The sequence below is a fragment of the Syngnathoides biaculeatus genome, chromosome 2 (genome assembly GCF_019802595.1).
Source record: "Syngnathoides biaculeatus isolate LvHL_M chromosome 2, ASM1980259v1, whole genome shotgun sequence".
NCBI lineage: Eukaryota > Metazoa > Chordata > Actinopteri > Syngnathiformes > Syngnathidae > Syngnathoides > Syngnathoides biaculeatus.
In genome coordinates, this window is record NC_084641.1 from 13931316 (window position 1) to 13951934 (window position 20619).

Here is a 20619-nt window from a genome sequence, read left to right on the forward strand (position 1 = left end):
CACATGCATGCGCACAAAACAGGAACGCGCATGAACACGAGGCACCTTGTTGACAGACACATAACACATATGCGTCAAGTTCAAGGATTTTTTTTTTTGCAACCCGGGCAAAACTTTCTTTTTCTCAGTTAAAAAAAAAAGCATCTTCTTTCCACCACTGACTGCTTTTTGCTCCTTTGTCTGCCAAGTGCTTTTGTAGCGTGTCTTTTTTTTGTTGAATAGTTGTGACATTTGTTGCTGTTTAATGACTATAGGTCAGATGAGCGTGCCCTGAGCATCTTAGCACGATGTTTGGCCATACTCTTCCCTCCTGTGGTCTTTGCAACTTTACAGTCTTATTTTAGTTTGTAGATTTTTTTTTTCTATGATTGCCCAGATTGTCGGTCTTGCAACCAAAATGTTTACACATCTGACGCTATGGCTATTTTTTTCCAAACAAGCAGATGAATGTGAAAGCTTGTGGGTTGTGGGCATTTTGTATACAATCTTTTAGGGACACAGGCATCACTGTGGCTGCAGAGCAGGTGCACACACTACCGCATGAAGTGGATACTGATCAGCGGAAAAAAAAAACATGAATGTCCCTAATTTCTGATATGGATGGAAACATTCTGACGGACTTTAATTTGGGATTCTTTTGGAGTTTATCAAAATTGAGGCTTGCCAAATGTCAAATATACTGTTCTTACAACCTTTGTTGGATCATGAAAAAGTCTGGTGAATCTCTTAATACTTAATCATTCTTATTATTATTCTGATTCTGATCTCTGTGTCATCCAATTGAAGTGCATTCTAGAAATAGACTTGAGTAAAACCACCAAAATAGATTTTTGGAATTTGTGCAAGCACAACAAGCACTGATCTGTCAAGTCAAGCATGGAGAAAGAAAGGCAAGTGAAAAGAACGCCATCTAACTGCATGAGTGTCTGGGGAGATTTCTTATAATTGGAGTGTTTATTAATGCAGAGGGCCTGGAGGCCAGCTGAGTCATCCTCTCGGGTCCTACTGTCCTGTCAGTGAGGGTCAAATCATTGTCTCAGACTGGGACATCAGCTGGCTCTTCTCCCCCACCACGGCAGATGCCAGCTCTGCCCCCCCCCCCCCCACACACACACTTAAATAAGGTTGCGTTTGAGGAAGGGTGCAAACAAAAAAAAAACTAATTTCTCATGTGATGATGATGATTTAGTTGTTCGTTTATCTCCTTTAAGTACTTTAACTTTTTTTTTTTGTCCTTTCACCACATTTTTATAACCCGTATAACCTAAGGTGTGATCCCTATGTCCAGCAGCCTCAGACTGCCGTTCTAAAAGTAGTGTACAATCAATACCTTAACTCTATGCAAGATACTGCTTTTATCTTTTTATAGCACACGCCCCCTTCTTCTGCTCTTGTGTCATCCACTGCTTCTTGCTTATCTGCAGTGGCGGCTGAGCCTCTCCTCTGGGCCGGTGAGAGGTTAAGTGCCTTGTTGAGCACAACCTCACCCCACACGTCTCAAACCTGATCTGAAGCCATTAACTCACACTCTCTGCTAGGCGGGCACCATGGGGGTCGGGCAACAATCATGCGCGTTATTTTTCAAGGCAGTAATTTTCAAGTGGAATGTTGGGTTTTATCCTCTTTGTTGTTCTTTTTTTAATTAGTCCTGGGATGAAGAGGAAAAAATCGGTACCATTTCACTTCTTCCTTTGGAGGTGTCATCTGAATAAATATAGAAATAGTAAAACAATTGATGTAAACTGCATTTCGGGATGATATCAGATGTCTAGACTTCACAAAGTGTATTTAAATCCCCGACACAAATTAGAGAACACTGCACATACTGAAAAATAATGTGGTTAACAAATATGAATTTGAATCTTTCTCGGGTTATTTCTTTACGGCGTTGTGCTCATCCCTCCTCCATCTTCTCCAAAAGCTTATGAAGTAATTTAGAAAGGTTTTTTTGGAAGGGAAAATCTAATTTTTATCACCATGCTGCTTGCTTGATGACTTGACAGATTGGAAAGCTCACAGCAAGACCATTTTCCCCCAAAGGTTTTCTTGATTATATTTGCTCGAGCTGAAACTGATGGAAGCCTTCTATTTGATTCTGATCATCAGTTCATCTGTTTTCCCAAATTCACACTGAAGATAAGATATATAAGAGAAAAATTGTTTAAAAAAAAAAAAAGATGATGTACTACCCCCATGAGATTGATTTTAGCATTTCTTTTTTTACAATTTCCAACACTTAAAAATATATTGGTTTTGTTAATCGTTCTGATAAAATATTAGTTGCCCTCAGTTGGTGGTCTGGTTTATTGGCTTTGGACAAGAGGCGGGGCACCCCCTGGACTGGATGCAACTCAATCGCAGGCATTTCATTTTCTGTTTCGTTTCGTTTTCTTATTCATGGAGCGCATATTCACACCATAGGTGGAATTTAATTGGAAAGCACTTAGTGTCAGAGATGGCGGTCTGTGTGCAGAAGAAGCAAGAGAAAAGTGGTTGTCAATGGCAACAGTGCTGAAGCACATTTGCAGGTGTTGACCTCCATTGGCAGTTCACACAAGTCTGCCTATATGTGAACACAGATGTCCATGCCCAGTTAAAGTGTGAAGAAAAGAAGGAATACATCTCCATCAAAAATGTGAAGTACTCTTCAAATGGGCATTTTTTTTACGCATTGGTAAATGTGTAACTGTTATGCAAGGTCTTCACAACTCCATATTTAAAGGATAACATCCATCCATCCATCCATTTCCTGAGTCACTTATCCTCACAAGGATTGCGGCAGTACTGGAGCCAATCCCAGCTGTCAACGGGCAGGAGTCGAGGTACACCCTGAACTGGTTTCCAGCCAATCACAAGGCACACCTCAGGGCAACTTAAAGTGTGCAATGAATGCTGTTTTTTTGGATGTGGGAGGAAACCGGAGTGCCCAGAGAAAAGGCCAGCAGGCGCGGGGAGAACATGCAAACTTCACGCAGGCAGGGCCGGGATTTCAGAACCGCGAGACCAACACTAACCAGTTGCTCCACTGTGCCGCCTTAAAGGATAACATCACTAGAGTTATAGTTTGTGCTCATTCATATCAAAGAGATGATTCTTCATTTCTTTGACCCAAAATGAAAAAATGAATGATGCATTCATCAAGGATTGGTAACTATTATATTTCGGGAGTGCTAGATGTCTGGTCCGAACTTTCTCGTGTGAGTGTATTCCAAATATTTATTATTTCGACATTATCACTATGCCAGTGAGGCACGATGGACAATTGGTTAGCAGATTCATCACACAGTTATTCAGTTAGGGATTGGAATCCGGACTCCGGCCTTCTTGTGTGAAGTTTGCATTCCCCTGTGGTTGTGTGGATTTCGTCTGGGTAATTCTTCCAACATTCCAAAAACATTGTGAGGTACGTCACCAGCCACCCTAATGAGGATAAGGAGTGTTGAAAATTGATCAATGGACTATGCTAGCTAGCCTGTGTGCTAATTTAGCCAGCTTGGGTAAACTAATTTAATGAGACGCCATCACCAGTGTCTCATTGTGACTCAGGAACGGTAAAATTGTTGAGTATTCTGATCTCCTATATTTCCAGTGTTGTATTTATTTGGACAATACTTCCCAGAGGAATTGTCATATTGTCGATGAAGCTCAACTTCCCATGGCTGATGTCATGTTGTTAATCTTGTTCAGGCCACAGATGAGTTTAGACTAAGTTGTTATGTACTCCTTTTTACCTCATCGGCGACAAGACTCAATTAATCAACAATGAATGCCACATGATCAACAACATTCTCTATGATGGATGAATCTTATACTTTTGTTTGCTAATTCTATGTCTAGGCAGTCATGGGTTCATTTATGTTGCTTGTGCAAAATGATTGTCAGTGTAGTGGATATATTTTGTACACTGCAGAGGTGTTTTATGTTATTCACACTTTTTACCCCCCCCCCAAAAAAAAAAAAAAAGGCTGGTTATAATTACTACTGATCCCTATCGTAGATGCCAATATACCAATATACAAGAATACATCAAACCCATCCGTAAAGCTTTGAAATCCAACATAGACAAGTTTCATCTCCTTGCTATTTCAATTCAAGGGACGATCAAGGTATTAAAGATCTGTTCAAAGGCCAATGAAAGCTTTAGTCCATTTAAGAACCTGTTTCCTACCTGCCAAATAGTTGGCCAGAATGACATTTTTAACTCTTGATTGAGTGATGACATAATTTGAAAAGAACATTTAAACCGAAGCAATCATCTTCTCATAATCATTACTTCACTCTCAGCCTACACACACAATAGTCACGATAGTGCATGTTCCTGATGTTAATTACAATATGAATTCAGATGTCAACTGCCAGAAACTCACCTCATTCACACTCCTATTACTATTTGCTGTATATTTCGAGGGACCCTTAAATTGGGGTCTTGAGTCAGGTGGCTGTGATTAATGTACGAATCCGGTTGCTTTATCTCAAGTCCGGCAGCCCGTGGTCCAGGGGAAGTCAGTGCGATTAAAGGCACGTGGCAAGCGTAAAAAAAGGGAGGCAGTGCCAATCTGCAGGTTGCAGACCGACTTGAAGAATACAGGCAGCTCAGTGAAGGTCCCAGCAATAGTGCATATTCAGTCCTTAATCACCTCCACTAGTCATTAGGGCCTTCTTTTGTTCCACCCGTCGCTTTTTCCTGCAGATAAAATTTGCCTGAACAGTAGTGAGAAGCGCTTGGGGAACACCATTATAAAAAAAAAAAAAAACAGAGAAAATGAGGAAGGAGGAGAGATAGATGATGTCATGGTGAAGGAGTCAGACGAGAGGACAGACCATGAGCACTGCGGTAATTTATTTCTCTCATTCCCATTTGGAGCATCAAATTTTTCATTTTATCTCAGAATCATGTGAAGTTCAGCTTGTTGCAGCCGTGACTACTTGATGTACCTTGAATGATCTGACTTAGAACTCTGTCAACGTAGAACACTGGCAACTAGTATAGTAACTTCAATATAAAGTATTGCTTTTATTGAATCAGTCTATATTATATGGCTTTACGATTTATGTGATACAGCTGCAAATAAGTATTTGAACACCTGTCTGTCAGCTAGAATTATGACTCTCAAAGACCTGTTAGTTTGCTTTTAAAAGTCCACCTCCACTCCATGTATTATCCCGAATCAGATGCACCTGTGTGAGATTGTTAGCTGCATAAAGACACCTGTCCACCCCTTACAATCATTAGGACTCAAACTTGTAACATGCCCAAGACCAAAGAGCCATCCAAAGACACCAGAGACAAAATTGTACAACTCCACATGGCTGGAAAGGGCTACGGAGAAATTGCCAAGCAGCTTGGTGAAGAAAGGTCCCCTGTTGGAGCAATCATTAGAAAATGGAAGAAGCTAAACATGACGGTCAATCTCAATTAGAGTGGAGCCCCATGCAAGATATCACCTCATGGGGTCTCAGTGATCCTTGGAAAAGTGAGGAATCAGCCCAGGACTTGGTCAATGACCTGAAAAGAGCTGCGACCACCATTTCCAAGGTGACTGTTGGTAATACACGAAGACGTCATGGTTTGAAATCATGAATGGCGCGGAAAGTTTCCCAGCTGAAACCAGCACGTGTGAAGGCCCGTCTTAAATTTGGCACTGACCATTTGGACTTTACAGAGGAGTCATAGGAGAACATTTTGTGGTCAGATGAGACCAAAATGGAACTTTTTGGTCATAATTCCACTAACTGTTTTTTTTTTAGGAAAACAAATGATGAGTTTCATCCCAAGAACACCATCCCTACTGTGAAGCATGGGTGTGGTAGCATCATGCTTTGGGGCCATGTATTGTGAGATTTTCTTTGTGAATAACCTCTTTCCCTCAGTCAGAGCATTGAAGATGGATCGTGGCTGGGTCTTTCAACATGGCAATGACCCGAAGCACACAGCCAGGAAAAGTGGAGTGGCTCTGTAAGAAGCATATCGAGGTTCTGGCGTGGCCTAGCCAGGCTCCAGACCTAAACCAAATAGAAAATATTTGGATGTTTGCGTTTCTCAGTGACAGCCCAGAAATCTGTCTGATCTCGAGAAGATCTGTGTGGAGGAGTGGGCCAAAATCCCTCCTGCAGTGTGTGCAAACCTGGTGAACAACTACAGGAAATGTTTGACCTCTGTAATTGCAAAGAAAGGCTACTGTACCAAATATTAACATTGATTTTTCAGGCCTTCAAATACTTATTTGCAGCTGTATCACACGAATAAGTTGTTTAAAAAAATCATACATTGTGATTTCTGGATTTTTCTTTTTAGATTATCTCTCTTACAGTGGAGATGCACTGATGATGAAAATTTCAGACCCCTCCATGATTTCTAAGTAGGAGAACTTGCAATATAGCGGGGTTTTCAAATACTTCTTTTCTTCACTGTATAATACCGCCTCAGAGCCCGCTTTCTGCTCTCAAAACAGGATCATTGATCATTTGTAGGTCGATTTATTTATTTATTTTTTTAAACCATATTGTGAAACTTAAAAAAATATCATTCATTCATTCATTGTCATTGTCAAGAGCCCACAAAATATTTACTGTATGCTATGATGCTCAAAGGGCTGCACATTTAGAGAGAGACAAATACAGTATATCTTTTTACATCAAGTGATATTGCTTCCTTTTTTGTTTCGATTCATCAAAGTTTATTGAAACATCTCCTTGTAAAGACTGCAATAAACACATGTGCTAACTTTAGGATAGCCTGTTAACTCTGGACACTGCATATTAAACTCCAATTTCCACTTTTCCGCAGACGTTCATTTCCTTGCTGCATTCAATGTCCTCTTGAATGAAATGGATCTCCTTCGTGTGACCAGCAGTCACATTCTGTCCGTAAATACAAGAGACCCTCATTCTTTTCCATGCTTATTGTATGTTAGCAAATCTCCTGACTGATAACTTTCAATGGCGTGAAAAAAGGAAACAAGCAAAACCCAAGAGAACTGTGGTAACTAATTCAGTGTGGCAATGAGTGATACTCTTATACTCCTTACCTTCTTCTAAAAGGCTGTTGTTTAATTGAAATATATGTTCCCTGTATCCTCACTGTTCCAGATATTCACACTTCGATGTGGACCTTTGATGAGTAATATTGTAAGGCCCCCGTAGCTCAGTGGTTAGAGCACTGGTTAGGTAAACCAGGGGTTGTGGGTTCGTATCCCACTGGGGCCTCCACTCCCTGAGAAGGGTTGCGTCAGGAAGGGCATCCGGCGTAAAAATTGTGCCAAACATATATGTGTGTTCATCTGAGATGACACGCTGTGGCGACCCCGAAAGGGACAAGCTGAAAGAAACTTACTTACTTACTATTGTAATACTGCTGTTTTGTCATATTGGTAAGATAAGGGTTGAAACAAACGCCGTAATTTCCAGAAAATAGAGCACACCTGATCATTTGCCTAACCCAGTACATTTTTAAGGGAAAAAGTATTTTGTACATACACAAGCTGCACCTAATTAAAAGCCGGATGTGCCCACATTGAAACATGAGATATTTACAAAGAAAGACTGTACACGGAGTTTTCAGTTTCAATGATATACCTTAGCTTATCTTTCTAAACAGTGCCTGTGACACGGCAGTAACACAGCATCAACACGTTAGCACAGCGATAATGCTAGCACAGTGCTAAAAAAACAAAACAAAAAAAAAAAACGTAAAAATCACTGAGACACGCTAGCACAGCGCTAACACAACATAGCGCTAACAGGGCCAGTTAAAAAAAAAAAAAACATACCGGTAAAAGTCCCTTCCTCGGCACATATATTCCTCCAGTTTCACTCTTACCTTTCCTGCATGAGTGCCCCCTTGCGCCCATTAGAAAAAAATGCACAAATTAGTCGCATCACCACATACGCCGCAGGGTTGAAAGAGTGTGAAAAAATGTGCGGTTTATAATCCGGAAATTATGGCAATCAAATAGAAGCAGAGAGGAAATTATGCCATTATTCCAATGCCCGACTCGATTATCCAACAGGGGATTTATAGAACAGTTGTATGCAATTTGTCAGGTGTCACGCTCACTCAACATAGCAGGTATTTGAATGCAAGGAGCTACAGCAGAACTATTTCAAAGTTCCTATGTTTTTTAGTGATCCCAAAGATTATAGCTACTGTGAGAGGCTACCATCAAAAGTAATATTAGCAATAAAACAGTTCCTCCATCAATTGAGTATCATTTTTCTGTATTGTCAGTCAAGGAAATGTAGTCAAAATGCTCATCCCTTATGGTCACAAAAGGAAACACATAAAACAAGAATCAGCACTTAGATTAAAGATATAGTTGACATGACACTGAGAAGGCTTGTTGCATCATTTCTATCAATAAATGATTGGGTGGAGCATTTTGGTGAAACATGGGTTAAAAGTAGCACCTGCATTATGCATTTAAATTAATTGTATTTCTCTTTTAATCCTAAAATAAATAACTGAATATTTCATAGGACAATGCCACCTGTCTCAAATAAACATTTGAATATGTCATCATTTGCGTAATTTTGTATTTGACCACTGATGGAAAAGCTTATGCTTGAACTTGACAGTGCTACAAATGTTGCTTGGAAGAGGTTTAAGAACACTAAGAATTATTTTTAGGATAGTACATCAGCATTGACCGCCCCCAGATATTCTGTATGTCTGTTGAGTCACAAATTAATGACTGATTTTGTGGGCTGTTGCATTTTTCATGTAGTGTGAACAGCAGATGTGCTCAAACCAACCACTTAAAGCAGGAAACGGAGCAAGGCTGTTATTTGTTGCCTAATAAAGTCCATTATCACAAGCGTGATAATTAGTCTTGCAATAAGGGCAGCACCGCCCCTTGACCCTATGCTTTCCCCACCCCCAGACACATCGGCTTGTAATTACCACACATAATTCAAGCACTAATGGCTTCCTAAAAGCTAGATAGTGGGTACTCATGGTGGTGTGATGAGGACGAGAAGTAGTGCAAAGGGTAAAGGATGTTGTTGTCAAGAGATGTAGCATGCTTTCCACCAGATAGATAAATAAATACTCTATGTACTATTGCGTGTCCTTATCATCATACATCCAACAAGTCCGGATCCAAATCAAAGCATCCTTTCGTACCTAAATCGTTCATTGGTTGTTTCATATGCAGTCTGCTCTTTTTTTATTCAAATGTGATGTCCACTTTGAAAAAACCCTACAGACAGAATGATTTTGCACATTTTTATTTAGATTAACCACAAATGCAAACTGCACTCACTGCAGTTTTGTGGACACCTACAGGAGTGAGCCCTTGGAGCAATCCATTCGTTATGCTATCACTAGATGCCTCTGGTGGTTACCCAAAACTCTATTAAAACCACTGAACCTCATCAGAAGCAAATCAAACTCTAAGTCATAAAAATGCTAATATTTGTATGAGTGTGCTGATTTTAGGCTGTTTTCCATGATGTTGCATTCATGGCATCCAGTAAATGCTGAATAAGCTTCTCAAGGGACGGCATAGATTGTGGAGTGAAACGTGTATTGAGAGGAATGCTATACTGTATATGTGACTGAGGTGGAGTGACGCACGCTCCCAAAAGTCCCACTACAATGTTTTCAGATTGTGTGTTACGTCGTCATCTCTTGAAGCAGTTGAGGGAAAATGGATTTTGAGCCTTTGGGTCACATCGGTTTGAGCTCTCATGATCAACTGTAAATTGCTTTAACTATTGTCTGTTAAATCTTGCGTGTTGACTCAACAATGTCCGTTTGTTTTTATTCCAGATACTTCTCCGCACACAAGGCAGAAAGTGCCTTCCACTGACCTGTGCTACACGGGTGAAATCAGCAGTCTGATGGACTTCAACTCTCCTGATGCCTCCCTGGACAAAGGTGATTCCCTGTTCATTACTGACCCAATATTCAATCGGATGTACAAATGAAATGGAAATGTCTGCAACTCTCCACATGTTGTGATTAAGCTTTGTTGTCAACATTCTTCCAGTAGACGTCCACAACGGTCATTCCTTTCATTATTATTATTTTTTTCTCAGAAGTATTATACAAGGTGTTCCAGCTGCAAAAATATTGCATTTGGGAACTCTGTAGAACAGTAAGTTTGGATCGTTATGGTTGTTTGGTGTTGTTATGGTTGTTTGCTCTGGATTCGTTTACCCTCCGTGTGATGTCCTTTCACCCATGATCTTCATCTTAACATAATTCTCAATTGATTAAGTGGGTCGGCAAGGTGGCTCAGCTGGTAAAGCGTTGGCCTCACAGTTCAGTTGAGGGTTCAATCCCGGCCCCGCCTGTGTGAAGTTTGCATGTTCTCCCCGTGTCTGCGTGGGTTTCCTCCCACATCCTAAAAACATGCAACATTAATTGGACACTCTAAATTGCCCCGAGGTGCGATTGTGAGTGCGGCTGTTTGTCTCAATGTGCCCTCCGATTGGCTGGCAACCAATTGAGGGTTGACCCCACCTGCGGCCCGTTGACAGCTGAGATAGGCTCCAGCACTCCACGCGACCCTCGTCAGGATACGTGGCTAAGAAAATGGATGGGTGGATAGTATGAAGTGTTAAAATACACACCTGCCACCATTTAAATTTTTAAGTGAGGGGAAAAAAACATGCAAGGGGCGTTACACAATCATTATTTGCTTTTTTCACCAACATTACTGAAAAAGCTATTTGCTGACCAGACAGATTGTCAGAGAGAGAGAGAGAGAGAGAGAGAGGAGAGAGAGAGAGAGAGAGAGAACAAAATTATACTGCATGTAAAGGTGATGTTTTTCAACAAATACAAACACGAGTTGCGCATGGCTTTCATGGCTCACTGATCTACAGTACTTGTGTCACACGACAGTCACCCATCGGGTTAAGAGGGGAGAGCACACCATTTTTAATGTGCGTCTTATGTGTGAAAATTTTCTTCGGTGCTGTGTGTACCGGTGCGCTCAATCGTCACAGTAGTTTAAGAATGTAGTTTGCTGGTGTTTCCACTGGAGTATGAGTGTTTTTGTGTGTGTGTGTGTGTGTGTGTGTAGGTGTGACTACAGAACACAGTTCCATGTTGTTTGATTACTTGTTTAAATGTGGTACTGATTACTTGACCTCAAAATGGTCCAAATATGGTACAGTATATTTATGATGACTTGTCCTTTCATCCCTCGTATACTGACTATTGACACACTAGTATCGTGGACTTTCATCATGCAAATATGAACTCATAAAGAGGAACTGGTAAATGGAAGGAGTCAATACAATCCAAATCAGAACTGTGATATTTTATATTCTCATTAAACAACAGTGAGTTTTATTTGAATCCTCCAAAAGACAATATTTTGTACTCTAAATCCAGACACTATTAGCATATTGTTTGCATAGACCTCGCGGCAAGTCAACAGCTGTCAGGTGTGTTGATGTGCATCTTGGCGCGGTAAGAATGCATTCACACTCACCTGGCTGCAAAATAACACCTTAACTTAGCTCCACCCTTGTGTGTGTGTGTGTGTGTGTGTGTGTGTGTGTGCGTGTGTGTTTGAGTAATGTGGGGAAAATAGTGACAGCTCTATTGAGCTGAGTTTACTGTTTGAGTGGAAGGGGAGGGTCCGGTGCAATGTATCATAGAAGCGGTGGGAGTCACCTTAAACGGGTAACGCAGCAGCAACACCTGGATACTGGATATTTCCTGGAGTCAGCGCAACTTTAACCCCTCACAAGAAATTATAAAAAAAAAAGGATTTTGTGGATTGTCGAAGGCCTCAATAGATTCCTGACAGATCCTGGAATCCTTTGGAGAGAACCCCCCTCTCTTAAGGGGATGAAGTCAGACAGGGAGCAGGCGAAGTGTGGTGAGTGGAAATGAATAGTGCAGCTGCCACATTAGACTGAATGATGAAGTGATGTTTTCAGTCCTCGATCAAGGAAAGGAATGGAAAGCGAGCAATGGGTCATTATTTTTCAGAAGGGAGGTTCCCCAGCTTTTAATCATGTCGCTCATGCCTTTATCTGATTGTGAGTCTCCCATTCAGTTACCTGCTTAACAGCGAGGCCGTTAGGAGACTTTAACCCGCCCTCACCTCACCGGAGTTCTTTTAGTCTGAAATCAGTGTTGATATGGAATTCCGACCTTTAACCTACAATTTCACGTGACCGAAAAGCACAGACAAGAGTCATGTTTTGCACTCGTGTTCAACATTTTTCAACAAAGTCACTCCAAAATTGTGTAGTTTGTCCTCAAATACTGTTTGTACAGTATGTTTGTAGGGCCTCGCTTTGGAAATGGCCACTGTACTGTGTGTTTGTTTTAAACACGACTGGCTGCTTGTCCTGATTGTACTGTACATTCGTATTCAAACTTGTTTACAGTTCTTATTCTTATTTAGAATCAACATTTTGATTGGTATTGGTTTCTCAACATTTTTGTTCATTTGTCATGGAGTGGACTGGTCATTTGGCCATGTGTCAGTTTTGGACATAAAATATATCCGCATCATTATACAGACAGGCACAGGAACACAGCTTGTTTACACGTACTGTATGGATCTTTTTCTAGCTGTCAAAAAATGAGTTGTCAAAACTCAGCAGTAAGTTTTTCAATAGGAACTCCGTGCTTAAGCCTAAGATTTGGATGTGACAATTAGTGCTTTTGTAGCAAAATAAACACCCGGGAGGCTATGGATTGCGGTTTTGCAGTTGTGCTCAATGACTCACCTTTCCTTCTCAGATTTCTGTGACAGCGTGTGTGAATTCTGCTTAGGTCCACTGCTTGGCTTTTGCAGCTACAAAGGACAACATTGAAGGTTGGGTCATTATTGCCTGAAACAATAGCAGCATTCTTTATATCTAAGTCAAGCAATATAGAAGATGGATGTTTGATCTTTGAGACAGTTTTATTTTTTCGCACAGTGTCTGATATCTGCACTGACACGCAGAGAAAGAAGTGTCAGCATTGTCGTGTTAACAGCTGGGCCAGCTTGTCGTGTAATTGGCTTCTTTTTTTACCTGCTCTGTTGCGAGTGATTACGACGGGAAGCTCTCTCGGGTATCTGTTAACTTCCTCTCATTGTGGTTTGCTTAATTAGATTTGAAAGTAAGATCATTCCTTGCCAAGTAACAAGCATTTTATCTTGAGTAAGGGCATGTCCACAATTGCCGCCAGAGTTAGTTTTGTGAGTACGGCAAACAAACTCTAGTGCAGACACAGCCAACTGTAAGAGATAGTCTCGGTACAGTTCCCAATGAAATCTAGTATCCGAAAGCTATCAAGACCTCAATCTGCTACAATGTGCAAAGGAGCACTTTCATTTTGCAATCTCTCATTTTTATTCTGCGATGACGCATTTGCCTTGTAGTGGAACAATATTTGCATTGGCAGCTAACAAATTACACGTTATTGCTCTCAGCACTTTGAAATCATTATGGTAACATGACTACAGCATAAACGGCTAACTTTACTTGACAAAAATTTTTGCGCACATGTTTTATATTTTCTTCCTTATTGTGTTTTTACGTGGCAACATTCACTGATATGAGTGCAACAAGCTGCTAGATTTTCTACATAGACAAATTGTCAAGAACGCCAATTTTGTTGTATTTTCCATTTATTTTGCGCTACTATATCCACTTGGATCTGTCATGTTGATAGGTGACATGTTTCTCATGGACATTAGCATTGTGTACAAAGTCATCAACCATTACATCATTGAGATAGTAGAAGAATTTTGCAACTTTATGGATATAAGAATATTTGTATTGCTAAATATTTAATTGGATTTAAACACTTTTTCTCAATTGGCTTTTTCTAAACTGATTAGTTCACCCCACATTCTGAAGTCAAGCAACCTAATGATAAGACCTGTATTTTGAATTCCAAACTACCATTTTAGCATTTTTAGCAAGTTTATTGTTATTCTGTTTATGTTTATTTGATTATCATGTGCACTCCTCCTCAGGCTGGATTATAAAAAAACTCAACTGTTATCCTCGGCTCCAAAGGTTATTTATCAGCGATGCTGTATGCAAATAGAATGCTAACACCTGCATTGTCAGACAAAAATGAACCCTTTATCTACCTGTGGAAGAAAATCTGTTTGTACACAAAGCAGTAATTTATCTACTTACTCGGCTGGATATTTGGTACAGGGCTCACTGCAGAGATGTCTTGCAGCAAAACAAACACTTTTGTTCCTACAGCACTTTGTTTTGTACTTGACGCTCGCTAGTGCATGCAACATTTTTTAAATGTGCTCAATAGCAACACCCGGGAGGATATGGCATATTTTTTGATAATGAAATGGGAAACATGTTCTTGAAGGGAAAATGGGAAACATGTTCTTGAAGGAACAAATATTGCCTGACCCAATATAGTTAGATAACTCTCTCGACATGTCTGTTAAAATAAAACCCAGCCAATATCCTAGAAACTGTCCTTGAGAAATACCATTGATTGTGCCAATCTTAAAATTAAGCACATATGAAAGAGAGCATTTCGGCGAGTTACATGAGATCGCGTAGGAGGATAAAACCCAGCCTGGATCTCCGTTACCACATCACAGTTCTCCAATTGCGTTTTAGAGACTCCAAGCAACCAGTATGTTCAACACAGACAACAAATCTATCCTCATGTCACAACTCCAACCTCATTCCAGTTTCTTGGAAATGCTGTTTAATCTCCCAAAAGCAAATGTTATCAAAGGATTATATTTAATCCTAAATGCAGACTGGTGCTGAGCCTTCAAAGAATGGTCCCTGCGGAATATTAACTATCAACCGTTGACCGATTTTTGTCAAGTATTTTCCGCGAAGGAAAAATTACTATTCCCCCCCCCAAGAAAAAAAAAAAATCACTAATGGTTCAAGATCAAATTCCTTGTGGAATACATCTTCAAATAGGTGCAGTACATACAATATGAATTTTCCAGTTCAGACAAAAGAAATGGAATAAAGGAGCAGAATGGGAAATGGTAAAGCTTAAGGCTAATTCTTCTTCACGGTCAACCTTGTAATTATATTCATTGTACATATTTTAGTCTTTTAGTTTTCTTGTCCTTTTTACTGTGTCATTTTATTTCTTTAATGCTAACTTTTTAACTCTGTTTGGAACTATTTTATTGCCATCTCATTTTTTAATGAGAACTATTATTATTATTGATACTTCATGATAGCTACTGACCCCCAGGGCAACAAAAAACTGATACAAAAATAAAACAAAATAAAAAAACAATTTATCCTATATACTCGATGCCTCTGCTGCTGATCAGTCCCAGTGAACACACTTGGTACAAGTGACTGGTGACCAGTTCAGGGTGTTACCTGGTATGGGTTCCAGGACTCCTGTGACGCTTTTGAGGAGAAGCAGCTCAGATAATGCATGGGTGTGTGCATACGTTTTTTTGAGTAGCGTATTTTTGTATGTGCGCTATATTGCGGCGCATGAGATCAATGGAGTACTTTGAACTGGATTAGTTGTAAATTGTGACTTTGCTTTTGTCATTGAGAATGTATATCTGAAGATTTTTAAGTAATCAATGTCATTAGAGACTGAGGTCTATTTCCTATTTAGCGATTTGTAAGTGTTTTGAATTAGCACCTGATATTAATTTGGATACTTTTGATACGAGTTGCTTTGTGGGAGTAGTTCCACTAATTTCTGAACAGAAATGAGTGATGTAGTTCTTAAGTACTGTATTCATCTGTGTAGGGAATCTTTTTAGGATTCCTGTTCTTACTTTATAGTATTGAATGAAGTTCATTCATCCATCCGTTTCTTAGCTGCTTATCCTCACAAGGGTCACAGGAATTGAATGAAGTTAACACCTCTAATTTGAAGTTCTTGGAAAAAGCCTTCACATGACACTAATATATTGTTTTATAGAAAATAAATAAACAAATCAACCTTATTGAGGTGAACATTTATCAACATTTTACATAGTTCATCATTTCGGCTGCTTTGATGTTATCACTCATGTCTTTGTACAGTGACATTTGTGTGTCACTCCACTGCATCCTGCTCGGTTGCTCGGCAATCCTGATATATGAGCAATTTGGTGTTTTCAAGATTGTTAATCAAAACCAAAACAATAAATGCTTGAAATTGAAGGAAACTTTATCAATGGTCTTATTCAGATCTTGTGGGGGCCCTGAGCGACTCCATGTTTGGCTAATGATAAGTACCCCCCCAGTGCTGTGTAGTGTTTGAATATGTTGCGAAAAAAAATGATCAAACCTTGTGACAAACGCGCATGCTATACATTAACTAAGTTCCACTTGCTCAACCAGATTCTTCAGATAAGTAATCCTTAGATGAGACAAATAGACCTGACCTGTCCGTATATACGTACGTTACACACCTGCCAAATAGCCCAATTTATTCTTCTTTTTCCTTTGGATCCCCTAAATACTGACAAAATTTCCAATTCTGTTTTCACCCGACCTATCTCCTCCAATGTGAGTCCCAGACGTCATACCGTAGATGATAGCATAGCGTCTGCAGCCACAAGGTTGAGACACCGAATTTGTTGCGGAATGTGAAGATCCCAGCCAATTTTTCCCTCGGATCACTTGTCTGGTCACAGTAAAGTCGAGTGTCACTTTAAGGCCACTCTCTCTTGTTCAATTGTCATTGCTGCAAAGACTTGAAGCCTAAAATAGTCTTGGGCCAATGCACGTGGATATCACACGGTGGGATGGCGACCTCTTGATCTAGCGAGTGACTGATGAGAGGGGAGCGAGTCACATACTGATCAACAGTGTCAGCCTTTTAATGATGTTCATTTAAAAAAAAAAAAAGTTGTCTTACCCCTATTTGCCTTTTCGCCGTTATCACTGTTATGCTGAAATATTTATAGCCAACTGCTGAGCAAATATTCAGCTCGCACATATTAGTTTTAGCGTGTTTGATAAATTAAAGGAAAAGAATCTGGAAGTCACCCTTGCAAATGTTCTCCTTGCAGCCATCTGTGAACGTTTAGAGTCAAATTTTGGTGTATTTAGGAAAAACATTTTCTCACCGTGGCCACATGTTCGCATTAAGCACATCTGCATCGCAGTTCTGAGGTTCAGTGTTAGGATCTTCTTGTGTGGTGTTAGGATATTCTCCCTGTGCTTGCTTGGGTTTTATCTGGCTACTTCCTCCCACATTCCAAAAACATGCACGTTAGCTTTTTTTGGAGTGAATCTGAGTGTTTTTGTGTGTGTGTCTGATAACAAAACTGTTACTTCCCATCTGTGCCACATCATTTTTATTTCCAATATACAGCATTTTCTGCTGTGTTGTGGAAAGGATTTTTTTTTAATCTATGTATTTTATTGTGTAGTTGCTAATGGTGTAGTGGTACACACACCTGACTTTGTTGTGAACAGCGTGGGATCAATTCCCACTCAGTATTGGTGTTGATATGTGTACTGCGACTGCGGTATTCCCAGTTGGTCTCCCATCCAAGTACTAACCAGGGCCAAACCCGCTTAGCTTCCGAGATCTGACGAGATCGGGTGTTCTCAGGGTACCATGGCCGTAAACTTTACATTGATTGATTGGAAATATTAATTTATATATTATGTATTTCATAAATACATTTGTTATCATTTAATTAAATGTTCTCTCTTCCTGTAGCGCGCTAGAGCTCAATAGTTTTTGGACTTTGCTCTGTGTTTGTGTTGATAATATACTGTACATTGCTCCTTGAACCAATATTTTGACTTTCAAATCCATTTAAAAGTACTACTATCTGGTATTGAAGGGGTTGATATTTCAGTATCGATCCTTAGATGGCTACCAGGTTTTAACACGGATAAAACAGACCAAAGGGATCTCAATGTTTTCTCATCTACACTGTAAATAATAATAAACTTTTCATATCATTTTGGTTTTTCATCATCGCCAGTGATACACAACATTGTGGTTTAATTTCTGTGATTTAAGTGGCCCAAGGCAAGTTTGCCTCCCCCCCCCCCCCAGTCTTTGTCATTTTCATCAATCATGACCCTGTCATCCCCTCCATGAATACATGGAGATCGTTCAGATCATGAAAATTGACTCGCTAATCCCGCAGCAATCAGCCTTCAACACTCACACCTGCTATCGTATTGACCCAGTGAAAAATTTGCGGTTTTGATGTAAATGGAGTATAGAAGTTGACTATTTTTTTCATTTTTTTATTTTTAGGTTAGAATTCAGTATGACTAGCATAACAATGGAAAAGATAACCATCATCAGACACACACACGTTTTACATTTTTGGATTGCCCGCGTGTGAAACGAACTCAGCCTGGTTGATTAAACCTCCCTCCTGCATTTGGGTCCTATTTCCTGTCCTTGCCCGTGACAAACCCTTTCCAATGTTAAAATTGAGCTGTCTAAGATGTATTTGCAAGGCCTTTGCATTGCAACATCATTATTTACCATGAAAGTCAAGACTTTATTTATACTCATTCCAGTAATTAACTTGTATTAACACTGAATGTTTATGTTAAAATAAGTGCATATACAGTTGGACCCAGGAATTAATTTTCTACTGTGTATTAATTGTACAGGAAACTTGATTTGAAATGTGAACTAACTTGAACAGATTTGTCTTCCATCTCAGCAGTGCAACTATATTTTAGCAAAATTTTTCATGATTTACAGCATTTCTGACAGAACGCTGTCTTGCCTATGTCGAGTTGTTGTTGGCTTGTAAGGCATAACATGAGCTGTGCACGAGCCGTATAAATCCATTTGTGTCCCAAAGGGAATTTATCCTTAATTTATGGGTAAAGATTGTTTGATCCAATACTCAAGATTCTGAATAAATCTATTAAATTCCTTTACTTCATTGGACACAATCATTCCAAGGGGATTGACCCATATTTGAGGTGATTCATTATCTTGAGGGCTTGGTTCCCTGCAGATTTACAACAACACCGCCACTCGTCATTGCATTATGGGAGTTTGCATGATGAACTGCTGACTTGTTTACACTTTTCTCTGTTACATTTGTTGTAACTTTTCAGTCCATCCAGAGAGTGGTTGAATGTTAAAGCTCCATCTTGGCATGTGCAGGAGAGCAATAGGTATAGGTGTCAAGACAATTGCATGTACAAAGACACAAAGCTACTCTACTATTTCTCTTTAAACTATTTCCTTTGCAACTGCTTTATTATTTTGTCTGAAGGACACATTTGGCATTAGTGAGAAATATATTTCTCCCAAGTTCCAGACAGCAGATGGTAGATCACTGAATGTTGGGAAAAACATCATTGCAGGTCTTTTCTTTTTCTTTTTTTTCCTTTTCTTTTTTTTAACACAGTGATATATCACCAGTTAATATACTCCACTGAGAAAATTGGAACCTAATAGAAGTTGTCATGGCTGATAAGTGTTGATGGGCTGCATTGTTGCTTTGAGAATAAACTGTTGTTCCTCACTGGTGTATTCAAGAAAATTCAGATTCTGAAAAAACACCGGTATTCGTGGGGAGAAGGGACAGAATCCTGCCGAAAATAGTGAATATCTACAAAAAATTGACCCCAGCAAAGTGTCTCTAGGGAGACAATAAAGTACTTAAACCTAAATGATCAGAAAATTTCAGTGCCATCTTACCACATCGTCAACCTGTTATGTAAAAGACTTTTTCTTTGTAAATGAATTATTCATTACAAACAAATCAGCTTCACATGATGCGCATCGTTAGTGTGAACTAACATCCTTGTACAAACTGAAATGGGCACTGGCACATTTGAAAAATGGGAGTAGTCATTAAACTCACTTTTTGTCATTTATTCATTGATTTTCCACACCGCTTATCCCCACTAGGGTTGGGGGCGTGCTGGAGCCCATCCATCCATTTTTCTGAACAGCTTATCCTCACAAGGGTCACAGGAGTGCTCAAGCCTATCCCATCTGTCATCGGGCAGGAGGATGACTACACATTGAACTTGGTTGCCAACCGTTCGCACTCACATTCACCCCCACAGAAAATTTAGAGTCTTCAATAAATCTACCTTGCATGGTTTTGGGATGTGAAAGGAAACCGGATCCGGGAGAGCATGCAAACTCCTTACAGGCGAGGCCGGATTTCAACCCTGGTCCTCAGAACTGTTAGGCAGATGTGCTAACCAGTCAGCTCCCATGCCCCTTTTTTGCCATTTATGCACAAGATACATGTTAATCATCATAATTCATTCATCCATCTATCCATCTACTTTCTTTCGCTTATCCGAGGTCAGGTCGTGGGGGCAGTAGCTTTAACAGGGACGCCCAGAGTTCCCTCTCCCCAGTCACTTCATCCAGCTCTTCCGAGGGGATCTTGTGTCGTTCCCAGGCAAGCCAAGAGACAGTTCCCCAGAGTCTCCAGACGGTGGTATGTCCGTGGAACACCTCATCAGGCTCTTCTAAATGCAGGCGAGTAGCGGCTCGACACTGAGCCCCTCCCGGATGACCGAACTTCTCACGCCATCTCTAAGCGAGAGCCTGGACACCCCGCGGAGGAAACTCATTTTGGCTGTTTGTTTTTTCAGTCACGAACCACAGCTCTTGACCATGGGTGAGAGTAGGACTGTGGATCGAGCAGTAAATACAGAGCATCAGTCACCTTTCAGCTTAGCTCCTTCTTTACCACAAAGGACTGATACAAAGTCCACAGTCTGCGCCAA

At 40.1% G+C, this 20619-nt stretch overlaps 1 protein-coding gene across 4 annotated transcripts in view; it reads left to right on the plus strand.

The window, feature by feature from the left end:
- Positions 1-20619, plus strand: part of kazna (kazrin, periplakin interacting protein a) — a 108319-nt gene that overhangs the window by 46425 nt on the left and 41275 nt on the right. For all 4 annotated transcript variants that reach the window (XM_061834916.1, XM_061834909.1, XM_061834926.1 and 1 more), the window contains exon 2: positions 9770-9877. In XM_061834916.1, coding sequence (XP_061690900.1) covers positions 9770-9877 — 108 coding nt within the window. The remainder of the gene's footprint in view (positions 1-9769; positions 9878-20619) is intronic.